The 24,240-nt window shown below is 43.7% G+C and overlaps 1 protein-coding gene across 1 annotated transcript in view; it reads right to left on the bottom strand.

The window, feature by feature from the left end:
* Positions 1 to 24,240, bottom strand: part of ndst1b (N-deacetylase/N-sulfotransferase (heparan glucosaminyl) 1b) — a 48,635-nt gene that overhangs the window by 13,134 nt on the left and 11,261 nt on the right. Inside the window, exon 2 of the mRNA XM_080035551.1 lies at positions 1,694 to 2,762. Within this exon, the coding sequence (XP_079891677.1) occupies positions 1,694 to 2,239 (546 nt within the window). The 5' untranslated portion in view covers positions 2,240 to 2,762. The remainder of the gene's footprint in view (positions 1 to 1,693; positions 2,763 to 24,240) is intronic.

Here is a 24,240-nt window from a genome sequence, read left to right as displayed (position 1 = left end):
TTCTCATCTCGAATGCCACAAATACAAAAGCCCTTCTTCTTCCTGCATTTACTTGAAATGTCACCAGTGCGTGCGTGTGTGTGTGTGTGTGTGTGTGTGTGTGTGTGCGCGTGTGTGACAATCCACCAAATAAGGGATTTAAAAAGTATACAGTATTTTATAGGCTTTGCATTGAAAAATATAGATCCTTTTTGCTGGCCAAACAGAAAAATAAATCTATAGACTGTAATGCTACAGAGTGGTGTTACCGCTGCCTGGCGTCAATGTTATAAAACCCCCAATAACACAAATCCAAATGGACTTAGTCGGGGCATTGGGAGGGTAGAGCTAGTGTCATCAACACCAATCACAGATAGCCAATCAATATTAAACCACAGTTTACGGCTGAGGTCCCCGAGAGCCCACACACAACAGCAATGAGTTATTTTATGTGGCAGACAATTGAAACCTGTAATAAGTTTCAAACCATGTTAAGAAGCAATTCTCTTCAACTTAGGAAAAAGTCATGAAGTACCAAGCTTATAAAAAAAAAGATAAGTATGTTGTTTGAGCAGCAACATAAAAAAGGAGACAATTAGTCAATTCTGTACACGAGACAAATTATTTAATCCAAATTCCTTTAATAAATTTATTATTTATATATTTTAACTATGAAAGCACATTTTATTTGAAGACCATTTGTGATATAGCGTAAGTTAATTACTAGACGGCTTCTTGATGTTGGAGTCAGCAATTCTGGGGAACGCTTGCCATCAAAATCCTGTTTTTACACCTCCAAGGCTCTGTAAACGTGTATGTAAACAAAGGGTATGTAGACAAAAGGGGGCCCACCATAGCCAACAACATGCCCGTTTACAGAGCCTAGGCTGTTAACACTGGATTGGTTGTGGATTGTGAGGAGATATTCACAGATTTTGACAAAATGGGATTTTGAAAACAAGTATTTTCCAGAATTGCTAACTACACCTTTATTAGCCTCAAAAATACCTTTCTGTAGTTTTTCGTTACTTGTTGGCCAACGTATGTACATGCTGGTGCAAATATCTGTAATAATCTGAAGTCAACAGCAGCAGAGTTGCTCTTCCAGGTCACTGGGATGCACGCCCCCTCGCCCTACTTCTGCCTCTCCCAACGGACAAGTCAATCCCACCAGGTTCTTTCTTCTAACCTTCACCTACGTCACTGCACCACCATACACATGCCTCCACATACTTCTATATTCCTTCCATGGCCCAGAGATGGTGATTAAAACCATAAGACCTGAAAACAGGCCTTGGGCAAACAGGCTCAGCAGCTAGGGATTACACAGAGAGAGAGAGAGAGCGAGAGAGAGAGAGAGAGAAGGGGGAGTGAGAGAGAGAGAGAGAGAGACTTGAACACAGATAAAACAAGAAAGGAGAAACAAGTGCCTGTGTAACAAGACTTTAAGAGGCCAGATTGCAGGATGAATAAAAAACAAGAAATAGATAGAATAGAACACAAGTTAAAAACAGTGCAGTGTGGGACTGAGTGATACTGAAACAAGCAGGTCTTTCCAACCCTGCGATTCCCCGTCTCCTTAGAGACGCAGGAGCCAGATGGACAGGGCAGAAGGTGTGAGTGAGAGGAGGGAGAGGGAGGGAGGGAGGGAGGGAGGTAGGGAGGGATGCAGAGAGAGAGGGAGTGTGTGTGTGTGTGGTGGTGTTGTCCTAACCTTGAAGAAGCCAATGATGCCCACTCCATATTCCACGCAGTATTTGTCCAGCAGCTCTCGGTTCCAGGCGTCCAAGTTAACGTACTTGAGAATGTTCTCGTAAATCACCAGGGTGAAGCGCCCCCGCTCTTTGTCCGTCAGCGTGGGCATGTCCCCTTTGCCGGGAGAGATCTCCGTCCGGTACTTGAAGCGGCCCGACTCCAAGATGGCTACTATCTCCTGGCCCAGCTGAGAGTACTGGCTCTCCACAAACACCAACACCACAGGGTCAGTCCTGGCTGCTCCTGGGTCCACCCCGGGGCCCCCGGAGACCCCACCCCGCAGAGGCAGCAGCCTGGAGGGAGTGACCCGGTCCTCAGAGTCGGCCGACGCCCCCTCGGCGCCGGACACGCCCCCTCCCGACGGCTCCAGCTCCCTCTTGACTCCATACAGGAAGTAGGCGGAGATGAAGACGCTGACGGTGCAGAAGAGGAAGAGCAGCAGGAGGGAGGTCTGCAGGGGAAGGAGACGGACCAGCCGACGGACTCGCGTCACACATCCCAGCATGGTCTCAGGCCCCGCCCCACCGGCCCAGCAAAGCCTTGGGGACACAGTCTCTCTCTCTTTCCCGATGTGGGTAGATAAAAACAGCGAGCGACAGATTATTCACACAACAAGGTCAGTTTTGTCACGGAGCTAAATACAACTGGCGTCAAGGTGGTAGCAGCTGCGGCAGCTCCCGGAGAAAGAAATGAGACGGTTTCACGTTGGCTCTCCCTCATGTTGCAGTGCGGCTTATGTCACCATGGCAGAGAAATAGGGGGCCTTGGACTGCCGGTAACACACTTAATGCCTCAGAGGGAGGGCTGGCTGGCTGGCTGGCTGGCTGGCTGGCTGGATAGCTGGGCCCAGTCACTGCTGTAGAAAGATGATGGAGGACTCCATCACCTGTCCGTCATGCCAATCCACCAACCGTGTCCCCGTTAGATTCGGCTCAGCTTTTTTGATTGGAGAATGATCTCTGGAGGAAGGTAAGGTCTCGCAGGTCATCTCAGCGCCACCATTCCCTCAGGAGGGACTCTCCAATCCCCTAGAACAACAGCAGGGACAGAAAGAAAATGATGTTAGAGCGCAGCTCAGCTCCTATAGAACAAAGGACATATTCTTTTGTTGTGTGGGTTTCTTAGCTGTGTGTGGGAGGTGTGTGTATGCTGCCAGTGCCAACGCTCCAAAAGTTCTCTCCAAAGTAGTCCTTGCATTCACCTACACAAAGTAAGAGCTGCCAATTCCCCTCCACCACCCTCTCTCTCTCTCTCTCTCTCTCTCTATTAGACACACACACACACACACACACACACACACACACACACACACAACTAACCACTGTGGGCACAAACATAAGCGCACACAAACACACAAAAAAAACACTTGCTCACACAGCCTCCACATAATCAATACGCAGAATGTGAGTGACATCGAAGCCTCGGGGCGAGCCAATTCCCAGATTCGGTCCAGCTAGACTGTGTGTGACTGCATACAAGTGAAGCCATCACCCGCGGGGACACTCGCCTTCTATTTCCCTCAACAGTATCAGGTCCAAAATGGAGTGTGTGCACGAGAGAGGAAGAAAAACAAGCTGATAGGAGAGGGGAAGCGATCCAAGAGCAGAGGAGTGGATGACAGTGATGGACAGACCTGGCAACAGTGGGATCCTTTAACTCTGCCAGACAACCCCCCCCCCCCCCTTCATCACACTCAATATACATCCACATACCGTCTGCACACCTATCATAAGACGCCGCTTCTTAAGTCAATCTCCATCAGGCCAAGTGTGAAAAGTACAAGATGCTGCATGAGAGCAGTGCGAGCTAGTCAGGCAAGAAAACAACATTTCTCCATTTAGAGGAGAAATGAGACGGGGCATCAATAGCTTTGCATGGAAACGCTCCATCCATTAAGTCGTAGAGCTACACAGGTGCACGTGCGCACACAACCCCTTTATAAAACCCTAGATAGATAGCCATTAAAAGGAGAGTCACAACCCTCTCAACACAGAATACATTAAACAGTGACCACCAAACCCATCAAAACTCATCAGACACAAATCAGACATAAAAATGGATTTGATAAGGCCGTCAAAGAGTTTATCAGTCGTACTATAAACCAGAGGCTTAATTAAAAAAAGGTGGGTAACATTAAAATACATGAGTGCTCAGCACCATGGATTCTATGGGCTACAATCATCAGTTTGATAGCATTACAATCTATTTTTTATTGATTTTTCACGGTCTGATAGGAGATAAACCTCAGTTTAAGAATTCCATGAAGATAATGATTTGATAATTGAAGTTATAAATCATGCACACAGTATTACATTGGGAGGGGGGCTCAAGCCTGTATGTAGTGTGTCCCTTTAAACAAGGTCAGCATTCTGGTGGGAAGCTCTCTGCAGCCACTAGCCTTCCAGCTAAACTCAACACTGTGCCTTAAATCTCTGTGCAAGCGCAGCGGAAGAAATCATACTTCTTTTTTTTCCCCCTCTGAGTCTTGTCCAAATTCCTTCTCCACAACGAGGCACAGGCTAATGTAAAGAGAGGCCGTGGAAAAAAACAAAAGACACAGTGGGCGTTCAGAGAATGTATCGCAGCGGTGCAGACAAAATCCAAACAGCCCTTGTCGCTTAAAAGACACCCCCCTGCCCCCCCCCCCCCCAGAAAGGAACCTTGTTTGTTCATTTCTGAGGAAGCCATGGTCCGTGCCACAGCATATCAAAGTATGATTAGCCACAGGAAGTGACTGCTGCTGGGAACGATAAAGCAGAACAGAAGACGGGCCAGAGAACTTTTAACACGACAAAGTGCATAACACTTATTTCAGGTCACCAACTTCCGACAGTCAGGTTTCTCATCACCAAATTAGGGTTAGACGTTCTGCGCCATGATTCTAATTCAGTGACTTATTCAGGTTAATGCAGGGCTGCTACTGCTGATTATTTAAAATTGTGATTTCGGCAATGTTTGTAGCAGGCTTCTTTATTGCCTTATTGCCTTTTTTAGCAGAACGCTCATAAAAACACAGCTATATAACACTACTAAACGCCGTAGGGGAGTTGGGGAGCAATAATTGATTTACGGGTTAAGCTACAGCAGAATCCTATTGTGATGTTGAAGTAATAGCCTAATTACGAGAAACAAAAATGATTAAGAATGGAATTCTTAAACATTGTTTTAACAAGCTTACACAGGATTATCACACACTTCCTCTATCCAGTTGTGCATTCATATGGTAACAAGTGTATTATTTCATTACTAGTATAAATAAAAGGTCCAAAATGTACATTTAGGTATTCATTTGCAAAATGCATATTGCAACAATCTTTTATTAATAAAACTAAATAAAAATATTCATCCAACATCTATATTTTTTGTTTTTTTAAAGATGCAAATGTATGCATAGTTATTTAGATATGGCCTAGTAAGCATATTTATTCAAATATTTCTGAAAAAATTGCAACACAAAAACAATTGATTCACTGTTAGTAATCAACTGGAAAAGTCACTTGCTGATATCTAAAAGTTAAACATTATACTCTATTCACCTGCAGTGAAAGAGGTCATCTTAAAGCCATCTTCTATTAATGATTCATCAGAATGCAGATAGGCTGTCTTGGTCTGCAGAGATACAATGAGCCGTGGCCATGACACCAGTGACACTATTGACACGGCATGAGAACAGATTAAATGGCAGCACGGCACAAACAGAGCGAGGGCACGGAAACACACGCTTTCTGGCCCAATTCACAGCAGTGATGACCGCCTCCCAACGCTGACCTTCAGACTCGCATACAAAGAGCTACAAGCAGGAGGGAGGGGGGGTGAGAGAGAGAGAGAGAGAGAGACAGAGATACATAGAGAGAGAGACAGAGATAGAGATAGATATTGTATGCATTATTGTATATATATTATATGTACATATTGTTTCCTAATCCTGCGATATGGGGGGCGGGGGGGGGGGGGGGGTTCTGATTGTTCTCAGTAGTTATTATTTGATATATTTGTAATAGGCTATCTTTAATGCTTTTGCAATACTGTTTACTACAATAGTCTTGGAAATAAAGCTTTCTGAATTTGAATTTTGAATTTGAGAGAGAGAGAGAGAAAAAGAAAGAGAGAAGAATGTCTGGGGGAGTAGGGAAGCAGCAAACACAAATGGAAGAAAATCTCAAGGCCTAGGGTGTGAAGCAGCTCAAGCTAGGAGACCAGGCGCGCTAAATAGAGAGTACAATACATTAGACTATAATGGAGCTGAGGATGTAGCACTGGTCGAAATGGCTAATGCATCTCAAATGTCTCCGCTGCAGGCCCATCTCACCTAATGTGTCTCTACCCACTCACTGACTGGGCCATGTACACCTTTAGAAGAAGCCAAGGCGCGACCGCAAACATCTCCCCACCTCCTTCCTCACAAAATAACAGATGAGGGGGGAAAAAATGCAGAGGAGGAAAGAATAGGGAGAACATGAATATTTCAGGTTGAGCGGATGCTGATGAGGAGTATAGCCAGCGGACAATATCCGTACGGTGAAGAGCAGCCAAAAAAAAAGGTGTGCAGGGACCCGGAGTGTTTTCAGCGTGCCAAAGAGTGTCTTTACTCATGCATAAGGAGGGAGGGAGGGCTAGATGGAGACTAATGCGTATCCGATAGCCAAACTTTTCATTCTCGGTGATGGGAAGAGCTCGTGCTGAATATGAGCTGTGTAATTGCACACTAGGCCATAAAGTCTCCTTAAGTGGAGGTGGCAGAGCACGGAAGAGTCTAAGGGCCACAGGAGAGAGAGAGAGAGAAAATAAAATGCAGAGGAAGTTTATTTTTCCTTATGCACTTGGAAGAATTTTTTTTGAAATGTCAAGAATAAAGTTGAAAAACAATAGTGTGAATAAATTGTAAATGTCGAGAATAATCTCGATAGCTCAAGACTGCAGTGAAGTTGGAAAGATGTTAACCGATTGGAACTTCCGGAAACTAAAATTCATAACGAAATAAAAACTTTTCGAAACACAAACGATGCATCTTTGCTATCGTCATAAGGCAGACAATGGGGTACAACCTCATTTTAAAAAGGTGCTAAAAGGAACTTTGAAATATTTCTGAAACAGTCAAATTTTTCCTCATTACATGTAACAGCAAACGAGACCATCAGTGTAAAGAATGCCTTTTCATATAGTTTTTATTAATGCCTTTGTCATGGGTAAGCTCACCCCGGAACAACAGCTGGTGTGGTAAAAACACTACCGCTTTTGTACAAAGGGGTGCATGAACAAAAACTGAAAGTTCCTCGGAGCACCTAACCACTTAACAGAAAGTGGACGCCCACCTTATAATTGCACAGCACTGTATAAGATTGACTATTTGTACGCTCCAGTGTTGCCCTTATATGACTGTCTTTGCGCTCCTGTCTCACAGCCCGCTGAACATAGATAACAATTAATCAAGCTTAGAGGATGTCTGGTTTTGGTAAAGATGAGGTAGCTCATTGTCCGCCATATAGCGATAACAAAGAGGCATCATTTGTGTTTTGTGCTTTTGCTTACTTCACTTTTTGATCCGAGAAGGTTGAATCTGTCAACATTTTTCCCACTTGACTGCAGTCTTATCTGTCGAGTTTATTCTCCACATTTTGACATTATGCACAACATTTTATTTTACTTTTATTCTTGACATTTCAACTTGATTCTCGGAATGCCTAATGTAAAAAAAACTTCCTCCTGATTTTATTTCACTCCTGCGGCCCTAAGGCTCTTCTGTAGCAGACCGCCCGATGAGAGCAAGAACAAGAATAGCACAAGGGAGAGCTGAACTTGAGTGGAAAGGGAAACACAAGCAAAGAAAAGACAAGATGATCAACTACTAAACCAAAAAAAAACTGATTACTGGAAGAACAGAGTGAGAGAATCGCCCCCTCCCCCCCTCCCCCCTAAGGCAGACCAACCAATTCAGATAGTCCCAGAGTTGTTTTATAGCAGCTGAAAGATGGTGACAGGATGAATTGGAGGCATAAACAAAAGCAGGTGATGCCCCAGAGCACACGCTAATGTTTTTCTCTCCTCGGGGTGGGTGGTCACTCAAACCTGCTCCCGCTGCATCATGGGAAGCAGGCCAGACCACCATACTGCTAGATTAATGAGAGACGTTGAGGATCAGGAGGGGAGGGGGGGTGGGGGGGCTGGTCCTCAGCTGTAACAACTCCCTGGATAAACAGCGCTTGGGTCGGCCATATGTACAGCCTCACACTTTGCTCTTCCCCCCCTCCCTCCCCCCCCCCCCCAACTGTGCTGCTGCGCTTCTTTTAAAGTGTGAATGAGAGTGAGCGTCCAGAGGGCTCGTGGGGCAGTCAGTACATTAACACTGTCGACCAGAAGGTGATCCCTTTAGACAAATAAACTTTTAGAAAGGGAAGTAGGGCAGGAACCTCTGGGCCCCTCAGGACCAAACAGTGTCCCGGCCGTCTAGCAGGATCCATCCCCTCAACACACCGACTGACTGACAGGAAGAAAGGATCACCCCTCTGTCTTCAATCAACGGCAGGGCCCTTGGCAACCGCACGTCCTCCATGGAAACGCCAGAGTTACGAGGCACGGACACAGTGCAGGCGGAAGTAAAAAGGGAGGGCAGTAGTCCATTCGACGCTCATCTCATCAAAAGGCTACTGTTGTTGTCACTGTTTTGCTCTTTCCTTTCTTTCTGTGTATTGATGTGCCATGTACAAAAAGTGTCTGGATCACAGTAGAGACGACCGAAACCCCGAGAGACTCATTAGAAAGATCTACAAACCAAAAGTGATCTAACTCACTACAAAGCAAGCAGGCTTTTGTTTTTATTTACTAATTCCCGAGCAAATGCTACTGAGCTTTTGTGCAAACACTCTTACAAGGCCCTTACAAAAAGACAACAAACGAGTTGAGTCGGACCGTCTGGATTGTACACCAGCAGCAGGGCCTGCCGTGGGTCAAGGTTAAACGGGTAAGAATGACAAGGGCAATGTAATCCCCTAATCTGTAATCCTGTTAATCTCGACACTGCAAACAGTACCAAATGTGTGCTTAAACCAGCTCTCTTACTGTGCGAGATGCCTTGTAAGGATTACCTAACGAGACACAATAGAGTGGCAAACTAGAGGAGGATTGACCATTGTACTGAGTGGTCAAACTGCTATGTGTCTTTACTCCCAGTTTTATTATATGATGGGGCATGTGTTACTCATAGTAGGGATTTACCTAAATCCAGGGGCATCACACTTCCAGTTTTACAGATGTGTGACCGCTGTCGACGGCTACAAATCCACTGCGTTGGAATTCTCCACCAGCAAGCAAAGCAAAGCAAAATCTAATTTCTGCATTTGCATTGAGCCTCCCTTCCCATTCTTGCGAGAGATTAAACTTCAAAAAAGCAAGAATTTTCATATTTCTTTTGAAGCACATCTAAAAAGCAACAAACATGCACATGAAGAGGAGCAAGCACTTGCCTGCTCAAAGAGGTTACAGACGCGGCAGGTTTTTTCTCCTTTTCTCTCCCTTAAGCCAGCCTTGGCATTCATCAATACAGAATCAATCAATCTGAAATTTGAATTGCATGTTTTCCCATTGTGGCTGCCGCGATTAGAGGCTTAGGCCGTGAAATAGCGTGGAACGCCGCAGCCGCGCTGAATCCCGTCTTCAGCTTCCCAGCCTCCCACCCCTTCAGCCAATTTGAATGCACAAGCAGGAGGCTTCATTTGAGCTGCACACATTTACATCGACACTCTCCTCTCCCTCTGTCTCATCAATTCATTTCATGGCATCGCGTGAAGGACGGAGGACTCGGGCGGGGAAGGGAAATGTAGCTTTGCCTTCTAATTCTCCACAAAGTGACTTTCAGGCCGGTGCGGCTGAATTATCACATCATTTTTCAGCACCTCAATTTACTGTCCCCAAGACTGAGGCAATTTCACCAGAGAAAAAGAAAAAAATGCCTTTCCTCAATTTGCCCGTGCCCCTCCAATTACATCTCAAGGCCCTACTCGAAGACCTCGGCCTCAGCGCCGTGCTCATAATTGAAATGATTGCGACGTTATTCGTTGACACAGTAATGGGAAAGACACAGAGGCTCGTCCACACAAGGGAGCGCAATCTTTTTCCTATAAGAGCGATTATAAAGAGAATGGGAAGACAGCTAAAGTGTGCTCAATGACAATGGGAGATAATAGGGGGAATTTTTATACCCACCACTGTACTGTGTAGTCCCCCAGATAGAGCATGATGTCCACCCTTTAGACTGCCATTAGAGGGATCACAGCAGATTCCATCAACACAGGCATCAGCATTTGTGAAGATAACTTGAGAAGACTCAGGCGCAATGGCGTGATTACACATTCATATTATGTGGCCATAATTAGAACCAATGTGAATTAAAACAGAGAGGGTAGGAGGATAAAATATACATGGCACTCTCAGAGTCTTTTTCATCCTTCTTACGCTAGGTTCCCCAACCTCCTGTATTCTTTAAGATCTGGAATCTCTGGCAGGAGGGATGTGAGAGTGGGCTAAGATGGATTACGGTGTGAGAAGAAGCAGTGCGGATGAGCTGGTGGGAGCCATGGGAAAACTGTGCGGTGGGCTGTGGAGACAGAGCTGGAAAGGGGTCATTATGAAACCGTGGTGCTGAGATGTGAAATGGAGACTTTCCCTCGGCGCTATATCACTCCCCTGGGGGTGGTGGGTGGGCGGGGTAAGGTGGCGAGAGTGGAACCGACACGTTCATCATCAAAAGCCTGGATCACCATCCACGCAACACATAAAAAGTACAGCGTACGCCGTACGTACACATATGTGATATTTACACAGTACACACATACACCCTGCCGCTACCACACTATATCTATTTATAGACACGCTGTGCCCCATTTTACAAGCATGGGGACACTGGATCTGCACAATAAATAAAAAAACACATGGAATAAGAGGCCATGGAAGAAGACGTCATTTGTAAACTGCAGACCTATTAGCAGCTAAGAAAGTACAGATACAGATGTATTGAAAAGTACTGCAGTTAAAAGGTGGAGTCAACGATTCTGGACAATGTTTGTTGTCTTTGTCAAAATCAGTGAATATCTAACACTAACTGTCCCTACTGTGGGTAGCTATAAAAAAAATAGTGTTCATAAACAGCCTAGGATCTGTAAACAGGCATGTTGTGAGCTACGCAGGGTCGCTTTTGTTTACATACCCATTTACAGAGCCTTGGCTGTGTTTTAACACAGGGATTTTTTTCCAGCAGACACCCACAGTATGGACAGGCAGCAGATTGTGATATTCACTGATTTAGACAAAAACAAGTGATTGACAACAACAATCCACCTTTAAGATGAACCGTCGAACTGAAGATGTAAAACTGCCGAGGTGTCATGTCTAAATTAAGTGAATTCTAATTCTAATAAGGATTACATGGTGGGCAGATACATGAGAAAAATGACTGATTAAGCCGTTGAAAATGAGAAATAATTGACTCTTCTTTGGAGGCTCTGCATATGATTTCCACTTTTGAGTGACGCCGCCGGCAGCCACCACAGGAGATGAGAATCCTATGGCGTGCGCCATTAAAATGCATATCATTTCCTTTATTGGTCTTTTTTTTGACGGTTTTGACATTATGCATATGGATGTCCTGCAGGGTGGAAATGGCATCAGTGACATGTTCATGCGAGGAAATTGTGGGAAGGAAATTAAACAATGAATAACCCTTGCGGAAAAACTACCCACTACAATATGTAGACTTCCAAGAGGGAACACACTCTATTGGATTTCTCAGGGACGAAATAGGCTTGTAGTGCCCTGGATAGCCAACACGGCGGCACAGAAGGGAGGACGGGGTCGGTCATTTATCATTTTTGTCAGTCCTGGTAGAAAAGGGGAGGTGGAGGCAGGAGGGCTTTCATATAAATTGAGTGTAGGTGGAATCAATGTGGCGTTGTTGCTTAGAGGAAGGGGCGGGGGTGAGCGCGGGAGTAGGATCAATGCTGGTGGGAGTGACTGTTTGTTCCCATTGTTTATCTACTGTCATCTCTGGACGCCGCTGAAGGACGATGGGAGCATGGCGGGCCTCACAATGTCTCCATTGGGAGCTGGCCGTTCGTAATGGCTTCCCCTCCTTATGCCGACAATGGATATCACACCAGAGGTGAAAGTCAAACTGCTCGTGGATAAGGCACGTTTGTGTGTTCATGTGAGTGTGGAAGCGAGCGTGGGAGTTGAAGGGGGGGGGGGGGGGGAGTGGTTCTAAGAGGAAGGGCCAAGTAGAGATAACAGCACTCGTCGGTGTGGTTTCATAATGCTGCAGGGTCTGCCGATCAAATCAACTGCCTATTCAGCCGAGAGAGAAGTCATCCCGGAGCTAGGAGGAGGAACCTCCTGACTAAAGCACAACATGTTGTTATTAAAGACTTCTACAACTGCAGCCGAACAGCAATAACAAGATGTGCTGACCTGACGCGAACCAGAGAGATGCTATCAAACTCACGATGACGGAAGGTGAATAAAAAGGGAAAAACAGTAAAAATCCCTGGGCATGCCGTAACAAGGGCTGTGGCACACACATAAACAATATAAACAGTGTAATCTACTCAATCAATATGGGAGAGACTAAGAGGGGGAAAAAACTGCAGAGCGGAGGATGTAAACCGTTTGGTGTAAAAGGGAGGAGTAAAATACCTGCTCATGAAATGATGATGAGCTAGATTCCAGCAGGGGCCGCCTAGTGAATTTTAGGCGTTATTATTCCCAGGGGAGCCCTTTCTCTCACTCTACCCCCCCCCCTCCTCTTTTTTTACACCTTCCTCTTCCTACTTCCCCTCTTTCAAGTCCAGATAAGAAAAGGGGCCTGCATGATCTGACTGTGATTCGCGCAGCAGAAAATGCGTTCCCATGGGAATAACACAGTGCGGAAGAATAGCTGACACGATGAGATGAGATTCTGTTGTGCTGCCCATATTTTTGCCTGCGAGATCAAACGGATAGGATTTTTTCCTCCTGCATGAAAACGCGCGCCTAATCACCGGCTTGCTTTCAAAGCACAATCGAGAACTACAGATAAATGGATGGAAGAGGAAATTTGTCTAGGAGGGCTGTATACTACTGTCTACCTTACATAAACAAACAGTGCACACTTGACATGTGCCCCCCCCCCCCCCCCCCCTCGCTGTGTAGATTTGATTTCAGCCACTAAATGTGCGAAAACTCTATCTAATTACACTCCCGATGCTAGCCACAGTCATGAATCCTATTACAAATACAGTATGCCTGTATTTTTGCAGCTCAGCTCAATTTCAATTTCTGCCTTAGTCACGTTTTTATTAATAACAACCACAATCAATCTCTGCTAGACTTGCCAGTTTTCCAAAGTACATGGCCTGACTGTGTCTCTGCCGTTTAATGACATTATTACAACATATATAAGATGGCTCAATAAAGATGTTATACCATGACAAGTTTAATGGTTTAGGCCTATGGTTTAACCCTGCTAGCTAGCACCAACACTAGAAAAGCCTTATGCAGGTTTGAAAAAGCATGTTTTGTAAAAACAAAAACACTTACCCTGGCTAGAAGCTTTAAACAGTCATATTCGTCGGATTCTCACATTTCTGACATTCATTCTGTCCATGCATGCCCAAAAATAGCCCTTGGCGGCATTAACTAATGAAGCTCCAAAGTTAAGCCAAAAAAAAAGCACAATTTCATCAACATCTTGAATACAACATGTCCTTTTAACAAATATTAGCCAAATACCAACCATTGGCTGGATAAGAATGCTGTATAAAAAATAAAAAATAAAGATTCTGCAGTCCTAAGCAATACTGGGCAGCCATGTGTTGCGATGTATCGCCACATGGAAAAAATGCATCCAATCCGAGACTTCAGACTGCAATCAGGCCCAGTGGTTGGGCCACTCTAAATATATATATTGATTGAGCTATTCCTGGTTGTTCTTGTTACTTAGAGAAGACTTGTAGATGAGCCCACAGTGAGTATGTGACATGAGCAAAAGACACTCAGTAATGGGAAGGATAGGATTAATGTTGGGCAGGCACTAAGTAAGTGTGTATCAGAATTGTATGTGGTATGTTCATAGAAATGTCAGAAAAACCACAAAATAAAAAAGAATCTTAATGATTGAGTGAATTAATGTGTAGATGACACATAACTGGTGCAGCTAGTAGAAGAGGAACATACAATGAAAATACAGAAGTATCTGTTATAGTACAGTAAGGTCACTCATAAGAACTCGTTTTTAGCACACTGTTAAAGAGAAAAAACACATGACTCACATGACTTCTCAGCTACTGTTTGCCAGAAGGCATGTGAGAGAATGTGTGATGCAAAAGTGTTAAGAGACAGAAAACTGATCTTTTTTGGCCATCATCTTACTTAATGCAAGTCAACAAAAACTCATCACCCCCACCATGAAGTGTGTTGGTTGAAGGAGCTTGCTTTTGAGATAGATGCCTCTGGGAAGCAGAACCTGGTAGAATTCTGGCGGTACAATGGTTAAAGAAATGTAGAAAGAGTAACTTGTAACCCTAGACAAAACTGTGACTTGGGAGACGATTTATGTTTCGGCACGACATCAATCCCCAACAAAGGCCAAAAGCTACACAGGAAATGGCTTTTACATAACAATGTTAATGTGCTGAAGTGGAAAGCCAGGATCCAGTCCAGAAATGACTTGCAAGAATTTAAATTTGCAGTTGTTGGGACTTGACAGAGCAACATGTACAACTTGTCGTTAGGTCTGTATCAGCGCAGATAGACCTAAGACCTAAATTACTGCTGATTATTAACTTGAGCTGGAAAGATACTTATGCAATCACTATGTGTCTTTTCTATTTGTACTGACCTCTGGGCTTATTTGGAGATAAATCTTAATTAGGTTTTTTTCACTTGGACATGAAAAGTTTTTTTCTTAAATCAGCAGTTGGTGTTTAAAAAAAAGCTTAATTATAACAGTTGTCAAAAGGATGGTGGATACTTGTTAGGCTTTGTACCTGCTGGGTCTGCTATCCCCTCATTCCTTAAAATAGACTGTGCCTGCGCTCACTGTTATCCCTCTCTCACAGCTTTAGCCTTAACTCAACCGCTGGTAGAGAGTCTGTCTCATTCACTCCACCTGTCCCCCCGGCCTGGCTGCTTTCCTCTGCTCTAGCCCTGGACCAGAGGAGGGTGAGGCATGTGTGGGTGTCATGGAGTTGACAGGTCTATCTGGGCTCTGTCTACTGTGCTGGCGCTTCCCATTTCCCCTCTTCACTGCCGCCTCTACAGCTGCTGTGTATCCTACCGTGACAGCGAGCGAGCGAGCGCACGGACACACACACACACACAGATATATATCAGTTTACAGAAGGGGGTAGCTGCTGCTTGTGCACAGGGGTCAAGGGTCCACCGGGCTGCGTGCATGGTGTACATCCTGAAACACTACCCTTTTAAATCCAAACTATATTTCATTATTTTCTAAAGGAGGGCAGGATGAGTAAAATGAGTGCAGGAAGGAGAAAGGGAGACAGACAGAGGTGTGTATGTATTTATGTGGGAAAAGAGCTCCGCTTTTCGTTGTCAGTTCAAGGAAAGCCTGTCAGAGATATGGATTATATGCCGCTGTGATGCTTCTTACACACACACAGACACGCACACACACAGTTGTGCATATGTATGCTGGGGTCCAAAAGTCACAGACCAATGTTGAGTTACTTGTATTTTGTGTGTATCCAACTCCAGAGTAAGCAAAACACCCACAGACTTAAGGAGAATATGAGAAACTTTTAAATGTTTATGAAACAGTCAAATTTTTTCTCTGATGATCATAATTCACCTGTAACAGAAAATGAGACCATCGGTGAAAATTAGGGCTGAAACTAACGATTATTTTGATAATCGATTAATCTGTCGATTCTTTTCTCGATGAATCGATTAGTGTTTTGGTCCGTAAAATGTCAGAAAATGGTGAAAAATTTTGATAAATTTTCCAAAGCCCATGTTGACGTCCTCAAATGTATTGTTATGTCCAAAACACACAGATATTTAAGTTTACTGTCATAATAGGATTAAAGAAACCAGAAAATATTCACATTTGGGAAGCTGAAATCAGAGAATTTGGACATTTTTGATTAAAAAATTACTTGAAACGATTAATCGATTATCAAAATAGTTGGCGATTATTTTAATAATCGATTAATAATCGATTCGTCGATTAATCGTTGCATCTCTAGTGAAAATAATGCTATATTTATATAAAACCACCATGTTTCTCTCTCTCTCTCTACTCTCTCTCTAGTTGTGTCTCCTCACAAACACCCTTCGGTTACAGCCATGAATCACTAACTCTGATTTATCACTGAATAGGACCCCAGCATTTGGCCTTGTGCCCCTCCTTAGAAGTTTATTTTGTACAAAAAAATTACTTCAACTGGTCAAAACCACACATTTGATTGCACACATTGAACAAATGTAGAATCTCACACATTTCTTTTTTTTACTTTACATGTAGTGTATTACTAAATGTTTCCTAGTGCTCAAGCTTTCTGATTATTTCAAGGTTAGCAAGAAAATATTAGAGATTGTCAATGTGGTCTCACACTTTGAGCCTGTCATATATGCGTTTACTCATGCGTTTACTTTTAAGTGTTGCCGCCGTGTGCGTTTTATTTCGCTCGGCTGTGGGTCTTAACACAGCGAATCTGAAAAGCCTGTGCGACTGTCACGTAGTGCCTTAGACATGTACAGTTAAAATCTAAAAACCCGTCTCCTGCCGCCCCATCCATAAAAGGCCGGCAGCTGGCAGAGTCATTGCGGTTCAGGCACACGACGCGTCACCATAAACCCTGTGTAACACATTGCTAATTTGTTACGCCTCTCAGTCATTTGCCCTCCTGAGCACAGAAACAGCAGTTTGGACTCTCTCAGACACACACACACACACACACACACAATCATTTTGCACACAGGGATACACACAGATTTGTGGCGTGATGTCCCACCCGCTGGCTGTAACAGGTGTGTGGGGTGGGGGGTTGAAGGAAGTATAGTAGTAAGCTGATCTGCCCAAGAAGATCCACTCTCCTTCCCCTCTCTTGCCAAAACATCCCCAATCTGCTATCTTTCACCTCCTGGAGGGGAACTTCCAATCAGTGGGGCAGATCAATACACCCTAGCCTCAGGATATAAGGCTCTACAGCTAACTAGAAGCACTTAAGGAGAGGGGAATCTGTATCGATTACAAAGGGTTAATGGGACCCTGTGTGCTGGCTACGCTTTTTTTAAGATTGGAAATGCGTGACTCGGTCGGTTAATTGATACAAACTGGTAACACACACGCACACACACACACACACACACACACACACACACACACACACACACACACACACAAACTTGACTGCTGCAGGGGATTTAATACGACCATTCTACAATCCCTGGCCTTGTGTTTTTCTCAGTTAGCAGTACACAAAAGGGTGGAATATAAAGCTGAATGAAATAATGGTAATAGCTCCTCGGTCGGTCAGTCGGAGGAGGAGGAGGAGGAGGAGAGCACGGTGCCACAAGAAATCAGTGCAGAGTGAAGTAGATGACCAGAAAGAAAGAAAGCAACCTGGTAAATCTTTAATCCGCACTGTGAGCAACAAACTCAGAGTATGATATGCTTCAGGATGCCATGACATCTTCGCCCAGATATCAATTATTCACCAATGCCTTTTCTAACCCTTTAATTATACATCAATGATAGAATAACAAAGGGTCGGAACATTCGCCGCTTACAAAGGCCATGACAATGAGACCGGATGGGGTGGGGGAACCTTAGCCTTTAGGTGGCAGTTGGAGAACGGCGGAAGCTAAGAAGGCCTTCGGGCCGCTTTGCCCTGCTGTCGAGCTGTCGTTCATGATGTGACCGCCTCGCCCGGCCGTGTGATCAGAGATCAAAAAGGGTTAACTGAAACTGTGGCCTGTAGCTCTCCCCGTGCCTACATTATTCAACAGCTTGTTACAACAGCCCGCTCCCTGATCTCACACACGGGCAGACAGACAGTAGAGCTGCAAACTCCAGGGAGAGGAACACTGGGGGGACCAAGAGCCGGATTAAGAAAGAGGGGATGACAGAGAGAGAGAGAGCGGGAGGCTGGAGAGAAGAAAGATAGCATAGAATGAAGGGGGCGGACCTGAGGGATGTGGGGGAGAAGGAAAAAAGAAAAAAAGGTGAGGGGATTTAATAGGATGAAAAGAGGGAGGATGAGAAAGTGGTGAAAGATGGTGAGGGAGAACAGGTGGACGAGAAGAGGAGGGGCTGTCCGTCCAAATCCGCCTGTTGCCACGGGAGATTGATCAGAAAGAATCACTGAATGTGGATGTTTAAAAAGAGGTGCACTATGAAACTTTGGGTGTGTCAGAGAAGTGAACATTTCCTAAAGTACATTCTCATGACTGAATGAACAAACTGTCCTCACAGGAAAATGAGATCCTTGGGACAAGTTAGAAAGCTACCTGAAAAGTGTTTCAGTATTGTGGTTTACAGCAGCAGGGCCCACAATTTTGTTTACAAACATATTCTAGTCTAGTTTAGTTCCAGGTGCCTCAAAACTATTTAATTCTTATTTATGATGTAATTATTCAATACTAAGAATTAGATGTTCCTTAAATGTATATGTAGATCAACTGCAGGCTCTGCAAATGTAAACAAATCCCCCTACCCTGAAACCGCAGAGTGCACATTTAACCTCATGCATCATTTCTTAGCAAAGCTCCTAACATGTATTTTTGAGAAAGGTAGAGCTTTTACCTAAAATGTTTCCAGCCACCTCACAACACAACGACGGAAAATGCAACAGTCCATTTAACTTATTTCTCGCTAGGATGAAGCATTTAGTGTAAAAACTCACAATACATGTATTGGTCTCAATAAGAAACACCTGAATATTGCCTGGTATCGTTCAAGCACGTCACACTCTAAAGAATCCACCAGCCTTAGATTCATCTGAAATAGTAATCTCGAAGAAAGAAAAAAACAACACCAAAGCAAAACAACATCCATCAGATGAGCATTGAATTGACAGCCAGCATGTTTTGGGAGCGGCCCTGTTTATAGTTGCAGACTCGCGCCGCTGCTCAGTGAGCAGGCTCCTTTGTTCATTAATTGATTGGCCTCCCCTGCCGGGCCCCAGTAACTAGGTTACATGGATCCATGAAAAGAAGAGGATTGGGTACCCACCCTCCCCGGTGAAAGGCGCAGGATAGATGGATGACTCCTGGGGCAGGAATCTGAGTGTTAATATAACTAATGGAGTGAGGACGACAGTAACTTTATTGAAATCACCCTCATCTAATTAGAGCAAAAAGCAGCTGATGAGAGCAGAGAGGGACGAGAAGAGGAAGGGTGGAATTCCATTACGCAGAGGGTGATGTCATCGGCGTATCAAGTGAAGCGACGGCAAGGTAAAGCGATGGCTCTGACACACAGAGAGAGAAAGAGGTGGAGATGTCCATTTCCCAGCTGACACAGATGGATCTCTCTCACAGTCACGCCAGCAGGGACTTGTAATGTCCAATCACTTTGCTCGCCATCCTATAATGGAGACACGTTAGGGAAGGTGCAGAGGTTGTTGTGAACATCGGGCCCAGGTCATGGAGATGTTGGCTCTGACTGGAGAAGAAGCACTAAGCCTCTGCTACCGTACCGCATGATGAGATTAAATGACCTCTGTGACAAGGGCAAGCAGCTAGAGACATTATATACCGGCTTTGCTGTAATGTGAGAAAAGTGAAGGCAAGCATTTCTAGTCATTACTACAACTTTAACCTTTTGCTTTTCTATAAAAGGGTCAGAAATGAACAGGGGCACGGGAAGAATTGTCCTTAAAAGCAGCCGAAATATCAGGGAAGTTCCTAGATTTTTTTATTCGTTTTTGGTCAGAAAACAGTGTAGAGCCGAAGGCAGTAAGAAAAAAAAAACTGTCCGCGTGCTGTCGGCAACACAAGTGGGCTGACCTCAAGCCACCACATCCACATCCACAACAAAAAACCCAAAACCACTGACCAATGTTTCACAAAGAAGTCTAGATGGTCTGCTCAGGAATATTGTATCTTGCTGTGTTGATGAGACCATGCAACAAACCCCAAAGGTTGAAATGGGATATTACCAATAAGCGATGCAAATGAATTAATACATAGTTAAATAAAATCCCTCACGGCAAATGGACCACCATGACTACATGCAGATTTAAAAGAGGCATTAAAAAGCTCAGTGTGAAACAGTAAATATCTCGCCCGGGCTCTTTAACTCCTCCAATAACAGAGACCGTCGGCACAGGGCTCAACAGCTGAACCAACGGAGCCCCATGCATCTGCCCCGCCACATTCCTCAGAGGATACAAGTTTCCACCATACACTTTATCCCTCAGGTGACAGCACTGAGCTCCGCGTCTGGCAAAAATGGACACAGGCGGTGCCGGCCGGGTGGTGGGACATGCAATGGTGCAAAAAAGGGACACCGCGTCGGCCTGACCAATATGGGACTCTGTTGTGTGTGCTATGGGGGATGAGCAGTGATTGGCAGTAGTACCCCTCCTGTTAAAGAGAATGTACAGAACATATGGTGGCTTTCAAGAACAAGAAGCTATTTACTAAAGATGACATTATCCACCACTGCCTCAAGTCTTTCCACAATATCAAGTGACGAGGTGAATATTTATTTAGGTATTTCTTCTATAGTACTTCTTCTTCGTCTTCCAATTTCTGGCTGACACACTATATAAACACGCGTTAGGCCAATTCGTTTGTTCGCTCTTTGCTGCTATAGAAACATGGCGGGGCAACATTGCAGCGCACCCCACTCCTATGTAGATAAAAAAAACTCTCATTCTAAGGTAATAAAAGAAACAAACTTTTATTTTCAAGCGATAACACACTAATTAAAATATACATGTGATTATTATATTCCATTTCTACAATACTATTCCAACCCCTTTTACACACTGGACCTTTAAAGTATGACTTGGCAAAATGGTTTCCTGGCAGAGTACTTCTCAAGCCAAGTGAAGTGTGACAGCTCGAAACATAATCTCAATATATTATTTGATCCGCCCACCCCCTGAGCGATGGGACCCCATAATGCTTTTGGAGCTCCAGTGAGGCTCGAGTTGACCACTCCTCACAAGAAAATGACTTCCAGGTCACATGAGGACAGCACGGCGGAGATGAGGTTAAAATGACTGGGCAACGTTAGAGCACAAAGATAGAGCGAGAAAGACTTGAGAAGCAATCGGTGTACAAGGGGAGAGAAAGAAAAAGGAATCTAAAGCATTTTGATTGTATTCCTTTAGACTCCTAAGTTACCTACTCAGGCAAAGGCCAAGGAAAAAAGAAAGGAGTCCGCCTCCTCCCGACAGCCCCGCTAATGGTGTTGTCTTTAAAACCTTTATCACTAATTCAGTACTTCTTATTTTCCAGCAGCGAGGGGTTGAAGCTTTGTCTTCTGTCTAATTGAGAACCAGTGGCTTCAGGCCCTAATCACTCAAACACCAACTAACAGCTTTTCCTCGAGGGTACAGATGAAGTCAAAACAGCATTATTGTACCAGTAGGTCATTTGCTTCGTGTGCAAATTTAAATTACTTTGAAGTCATTCGGACTCTCTACGAGATTGGCGATTTGCGTAGCGGGCAAATAAAAAAAATGTCAGGCTGTAATGAACGTGGAAGTTGTCCCTTGTCAGAACGTGGAAGCTGTCGTTATGAGGCGGCAAAGACGTTCAAAGAAGATACCATATAATGAAGACAGGTTTTTGCAGTTTGTCAGCGCCCATTCAATCAAGGTACTATAGTCATTATTTTTGTGTTGCTTCAAGTCTCTCTCCTTCCCACTTCACCTGCCACTTCTCCCCTCACACATGGAAGCATACACAAGTCTAATTAGCTGTGTCGTATCCCCCTGATGACTCCGCCATTTCCCTCTCACCGGGAAGATTAACCGCCACAACACTAATATCGCCCTCCACATCAACACAATTAGGTGAAGAGTGAAATGCGAGGCATGTCGTCACATCTCCCCAGCTTCATTAGGGCACAGAGAAGAAGAAAAAAAAACACAACTTGACGACAGACAGGCCATGCTGCGTCTGCATTTTGGGGAACCATTGAGCAGGTGTACTTAGCAACCCAGAATGTTGCCTTGGGATGTTTTTAAAACGTGTCCTACATAAAACAGCATGGCCAGGTTTATTTTTTGGAAGCAGAGGTTGTAAAAAAAATAAAAAAGAAGACCTCAGAGCCCAATTCAAATTAATAGAAAAGACTGCTGTAGTTTTCAGGAGGCTTATCTGTTGATTAGAGCCGAGCAGCGAGCACCGAAAACCTCTACTGATTATAAAAATCGACTTTTGGGCTTATAAAAGGGATTACTTAGGCGTTAATAACTCTTCTTTGTTGCATTTAATTTTACTAATACATATTTTTAATTTAAAAAGTTCAGAGTATGTGTATCTTTCAGATCAGGGTCAGGGCTTTATGCTGTATGCAAGTGATTAGATGAGATCACTCGGTAGAAATCCAATATCATTAGGGCAACGCTACTGGCAGCTGACATGACTGGAATGGGGATATTATTTTTAGTCAGTCAGATTTAAGGTTAAGAGCCTATAAAATACTTAGTAAAATACTTTAAAAAATAAAATTTCCTCACCCTGTTCAAACTACGGCCGATCCACCAAAGGTTTTTGAGTACACAAGGTTCAATTCGGAGTTTTAAGGTGTCAAATCAAAGTATGCTAAGACAGTCTCTCCATGTCAACCAACTCCTTCCACAGTTGTCCCTGGGGGCCGGAACTCAAGAAAGTCAGGAAAGAGAAGCATCCATACAGGCTGAAGACAATCCATTGTTTCAAATGGTTTCCAGATGCTCAGCACTTCAGACTGTTGCATTTTCTGGCCACGGTTTCCCATTCCTTGAGTCAGTCTTTGGGGCTTCCTATTAGTTCCCGACCGTCAGCCAAGCCACCACCCAATGCTTCCTCAGTGAGCAGCAAGTCAACTTCTGGGACCTTTGGGTGCGTTTGTCTTCTGCTCTGTTACATGAGGAATGTTTTAACGACTACTGGCAATTATTGCTCTGATATAACCCAAGAAAAATTCACAATTCCCCACGGTCCACATGCTGTTTAATAAACAGCCTGTTTATGCCAAGAATACATTTTTTAAAGAACATGGAGTATTTGTAATTTCAAGATTTTTTTTTATTCATTTCTTTGGCTGGTTATTCGTCAAATCTTTTAGTGGCATAATATTCCACAATAATCACCATGATATATTACAAAATATGGCCAGTGGTCCTAATGATGTCATTAATTAAAAAGGCATCATTTGTCATGTAAATGTAAACCAAAGAGAAACAGCCCCATCATAGCACAGAACTTGAACCTACTATAACTCATTAATTAAGACGTCCATACAACTAGACAGCCACTCAAACAGACCTATTATTATGCTGATGTAATTGTGTTTGTATGATTGAGTTTACTAGGCTACATAGAGTGTTTTGTATTAAGCTATACAGACAGTTAGTTAATAAGGTCAACTATTGTAATAATTGCTATATTGTTAGACATTTTTCTAGAAAACCTTTACAACATAGGCTTCTTGTATGAATATTTCCTGCTTTTCTTTGTCACATATGATAGTTAATTGAACATTTAGAGATTTTGAACAATACATTGGACAACATTGAAGACATGAACTTGGGATTGTGGAACATGATGTGATCATGTGACAGACATTTTGTACCATAACATTGCATAAACCAAATTTATGTTCGATTAATTTAGAAAATGATGATCAGATTAACCCATAATGAAAATAAAATGTCTATTGCAGGCATATTATTATGTTTTATCCTTTAAAAAGAGATGTAAATGACTGGTCCGTTAGACGTTTAAAGGCTCACTGCCTCAGCCTCACTAGTCTGCACTAGAATGTTGATTAGTAATGAAATGGCCAACACATGGAAAGTTAAACTTGGGCAGTTTAGACATAAACCTACAAGGAGAGCAAGCTAGCAACACTCTGCACACAAGTAGGCTTTTACAATATTTGCCAATGCAGCACAAAGACACTGTGATGCCAACCAGTCAGAAGAGATAACGCATTTCATCACGGAAATGACTGGCAGTGATAAGCTGCCACTCATTTTTGTGGAAGGCTTGTCTTGCTTTTAGACTAGCCGTCTTCGTTTAAAGATTGGGGTAATAAGTCCCTAAGTACATTCCTGATCCTTTTATGCTTTAACGCTTGTTTTTCACCCAAATGTTAAAACATTCTATTTGTGTACATTGAGATAAGTGTTATGTATAGTTTTCAAAATAAAATACTCAGTCTTTAAGAGAATGGCAGACCTTATATAAAGTTGGTTCCCTTAATAGACCAAATAGTTGAATCTAAATATATAGCATGTAAGACGCTCAAAAATCAAATCAGAACAGCTATCCATCTAAAGTTGGCATCTGTGCCGT

This window comes from Ammodytes marinus (genome assembly GCF_949987685.1).
Source record: "Ammodytes marinus genome assembly, chromosome: 10".
Taxonomy (NCBI): Eukaryota; Metazoa; Chordata; class Actinopteri; order Uranoscopiformes; family Ammodytidae; genus Ammodytes; species Ammodytes marinus.
This window is presented reverse-complemented; position numbering and strand designations above follow the sequence as displayed.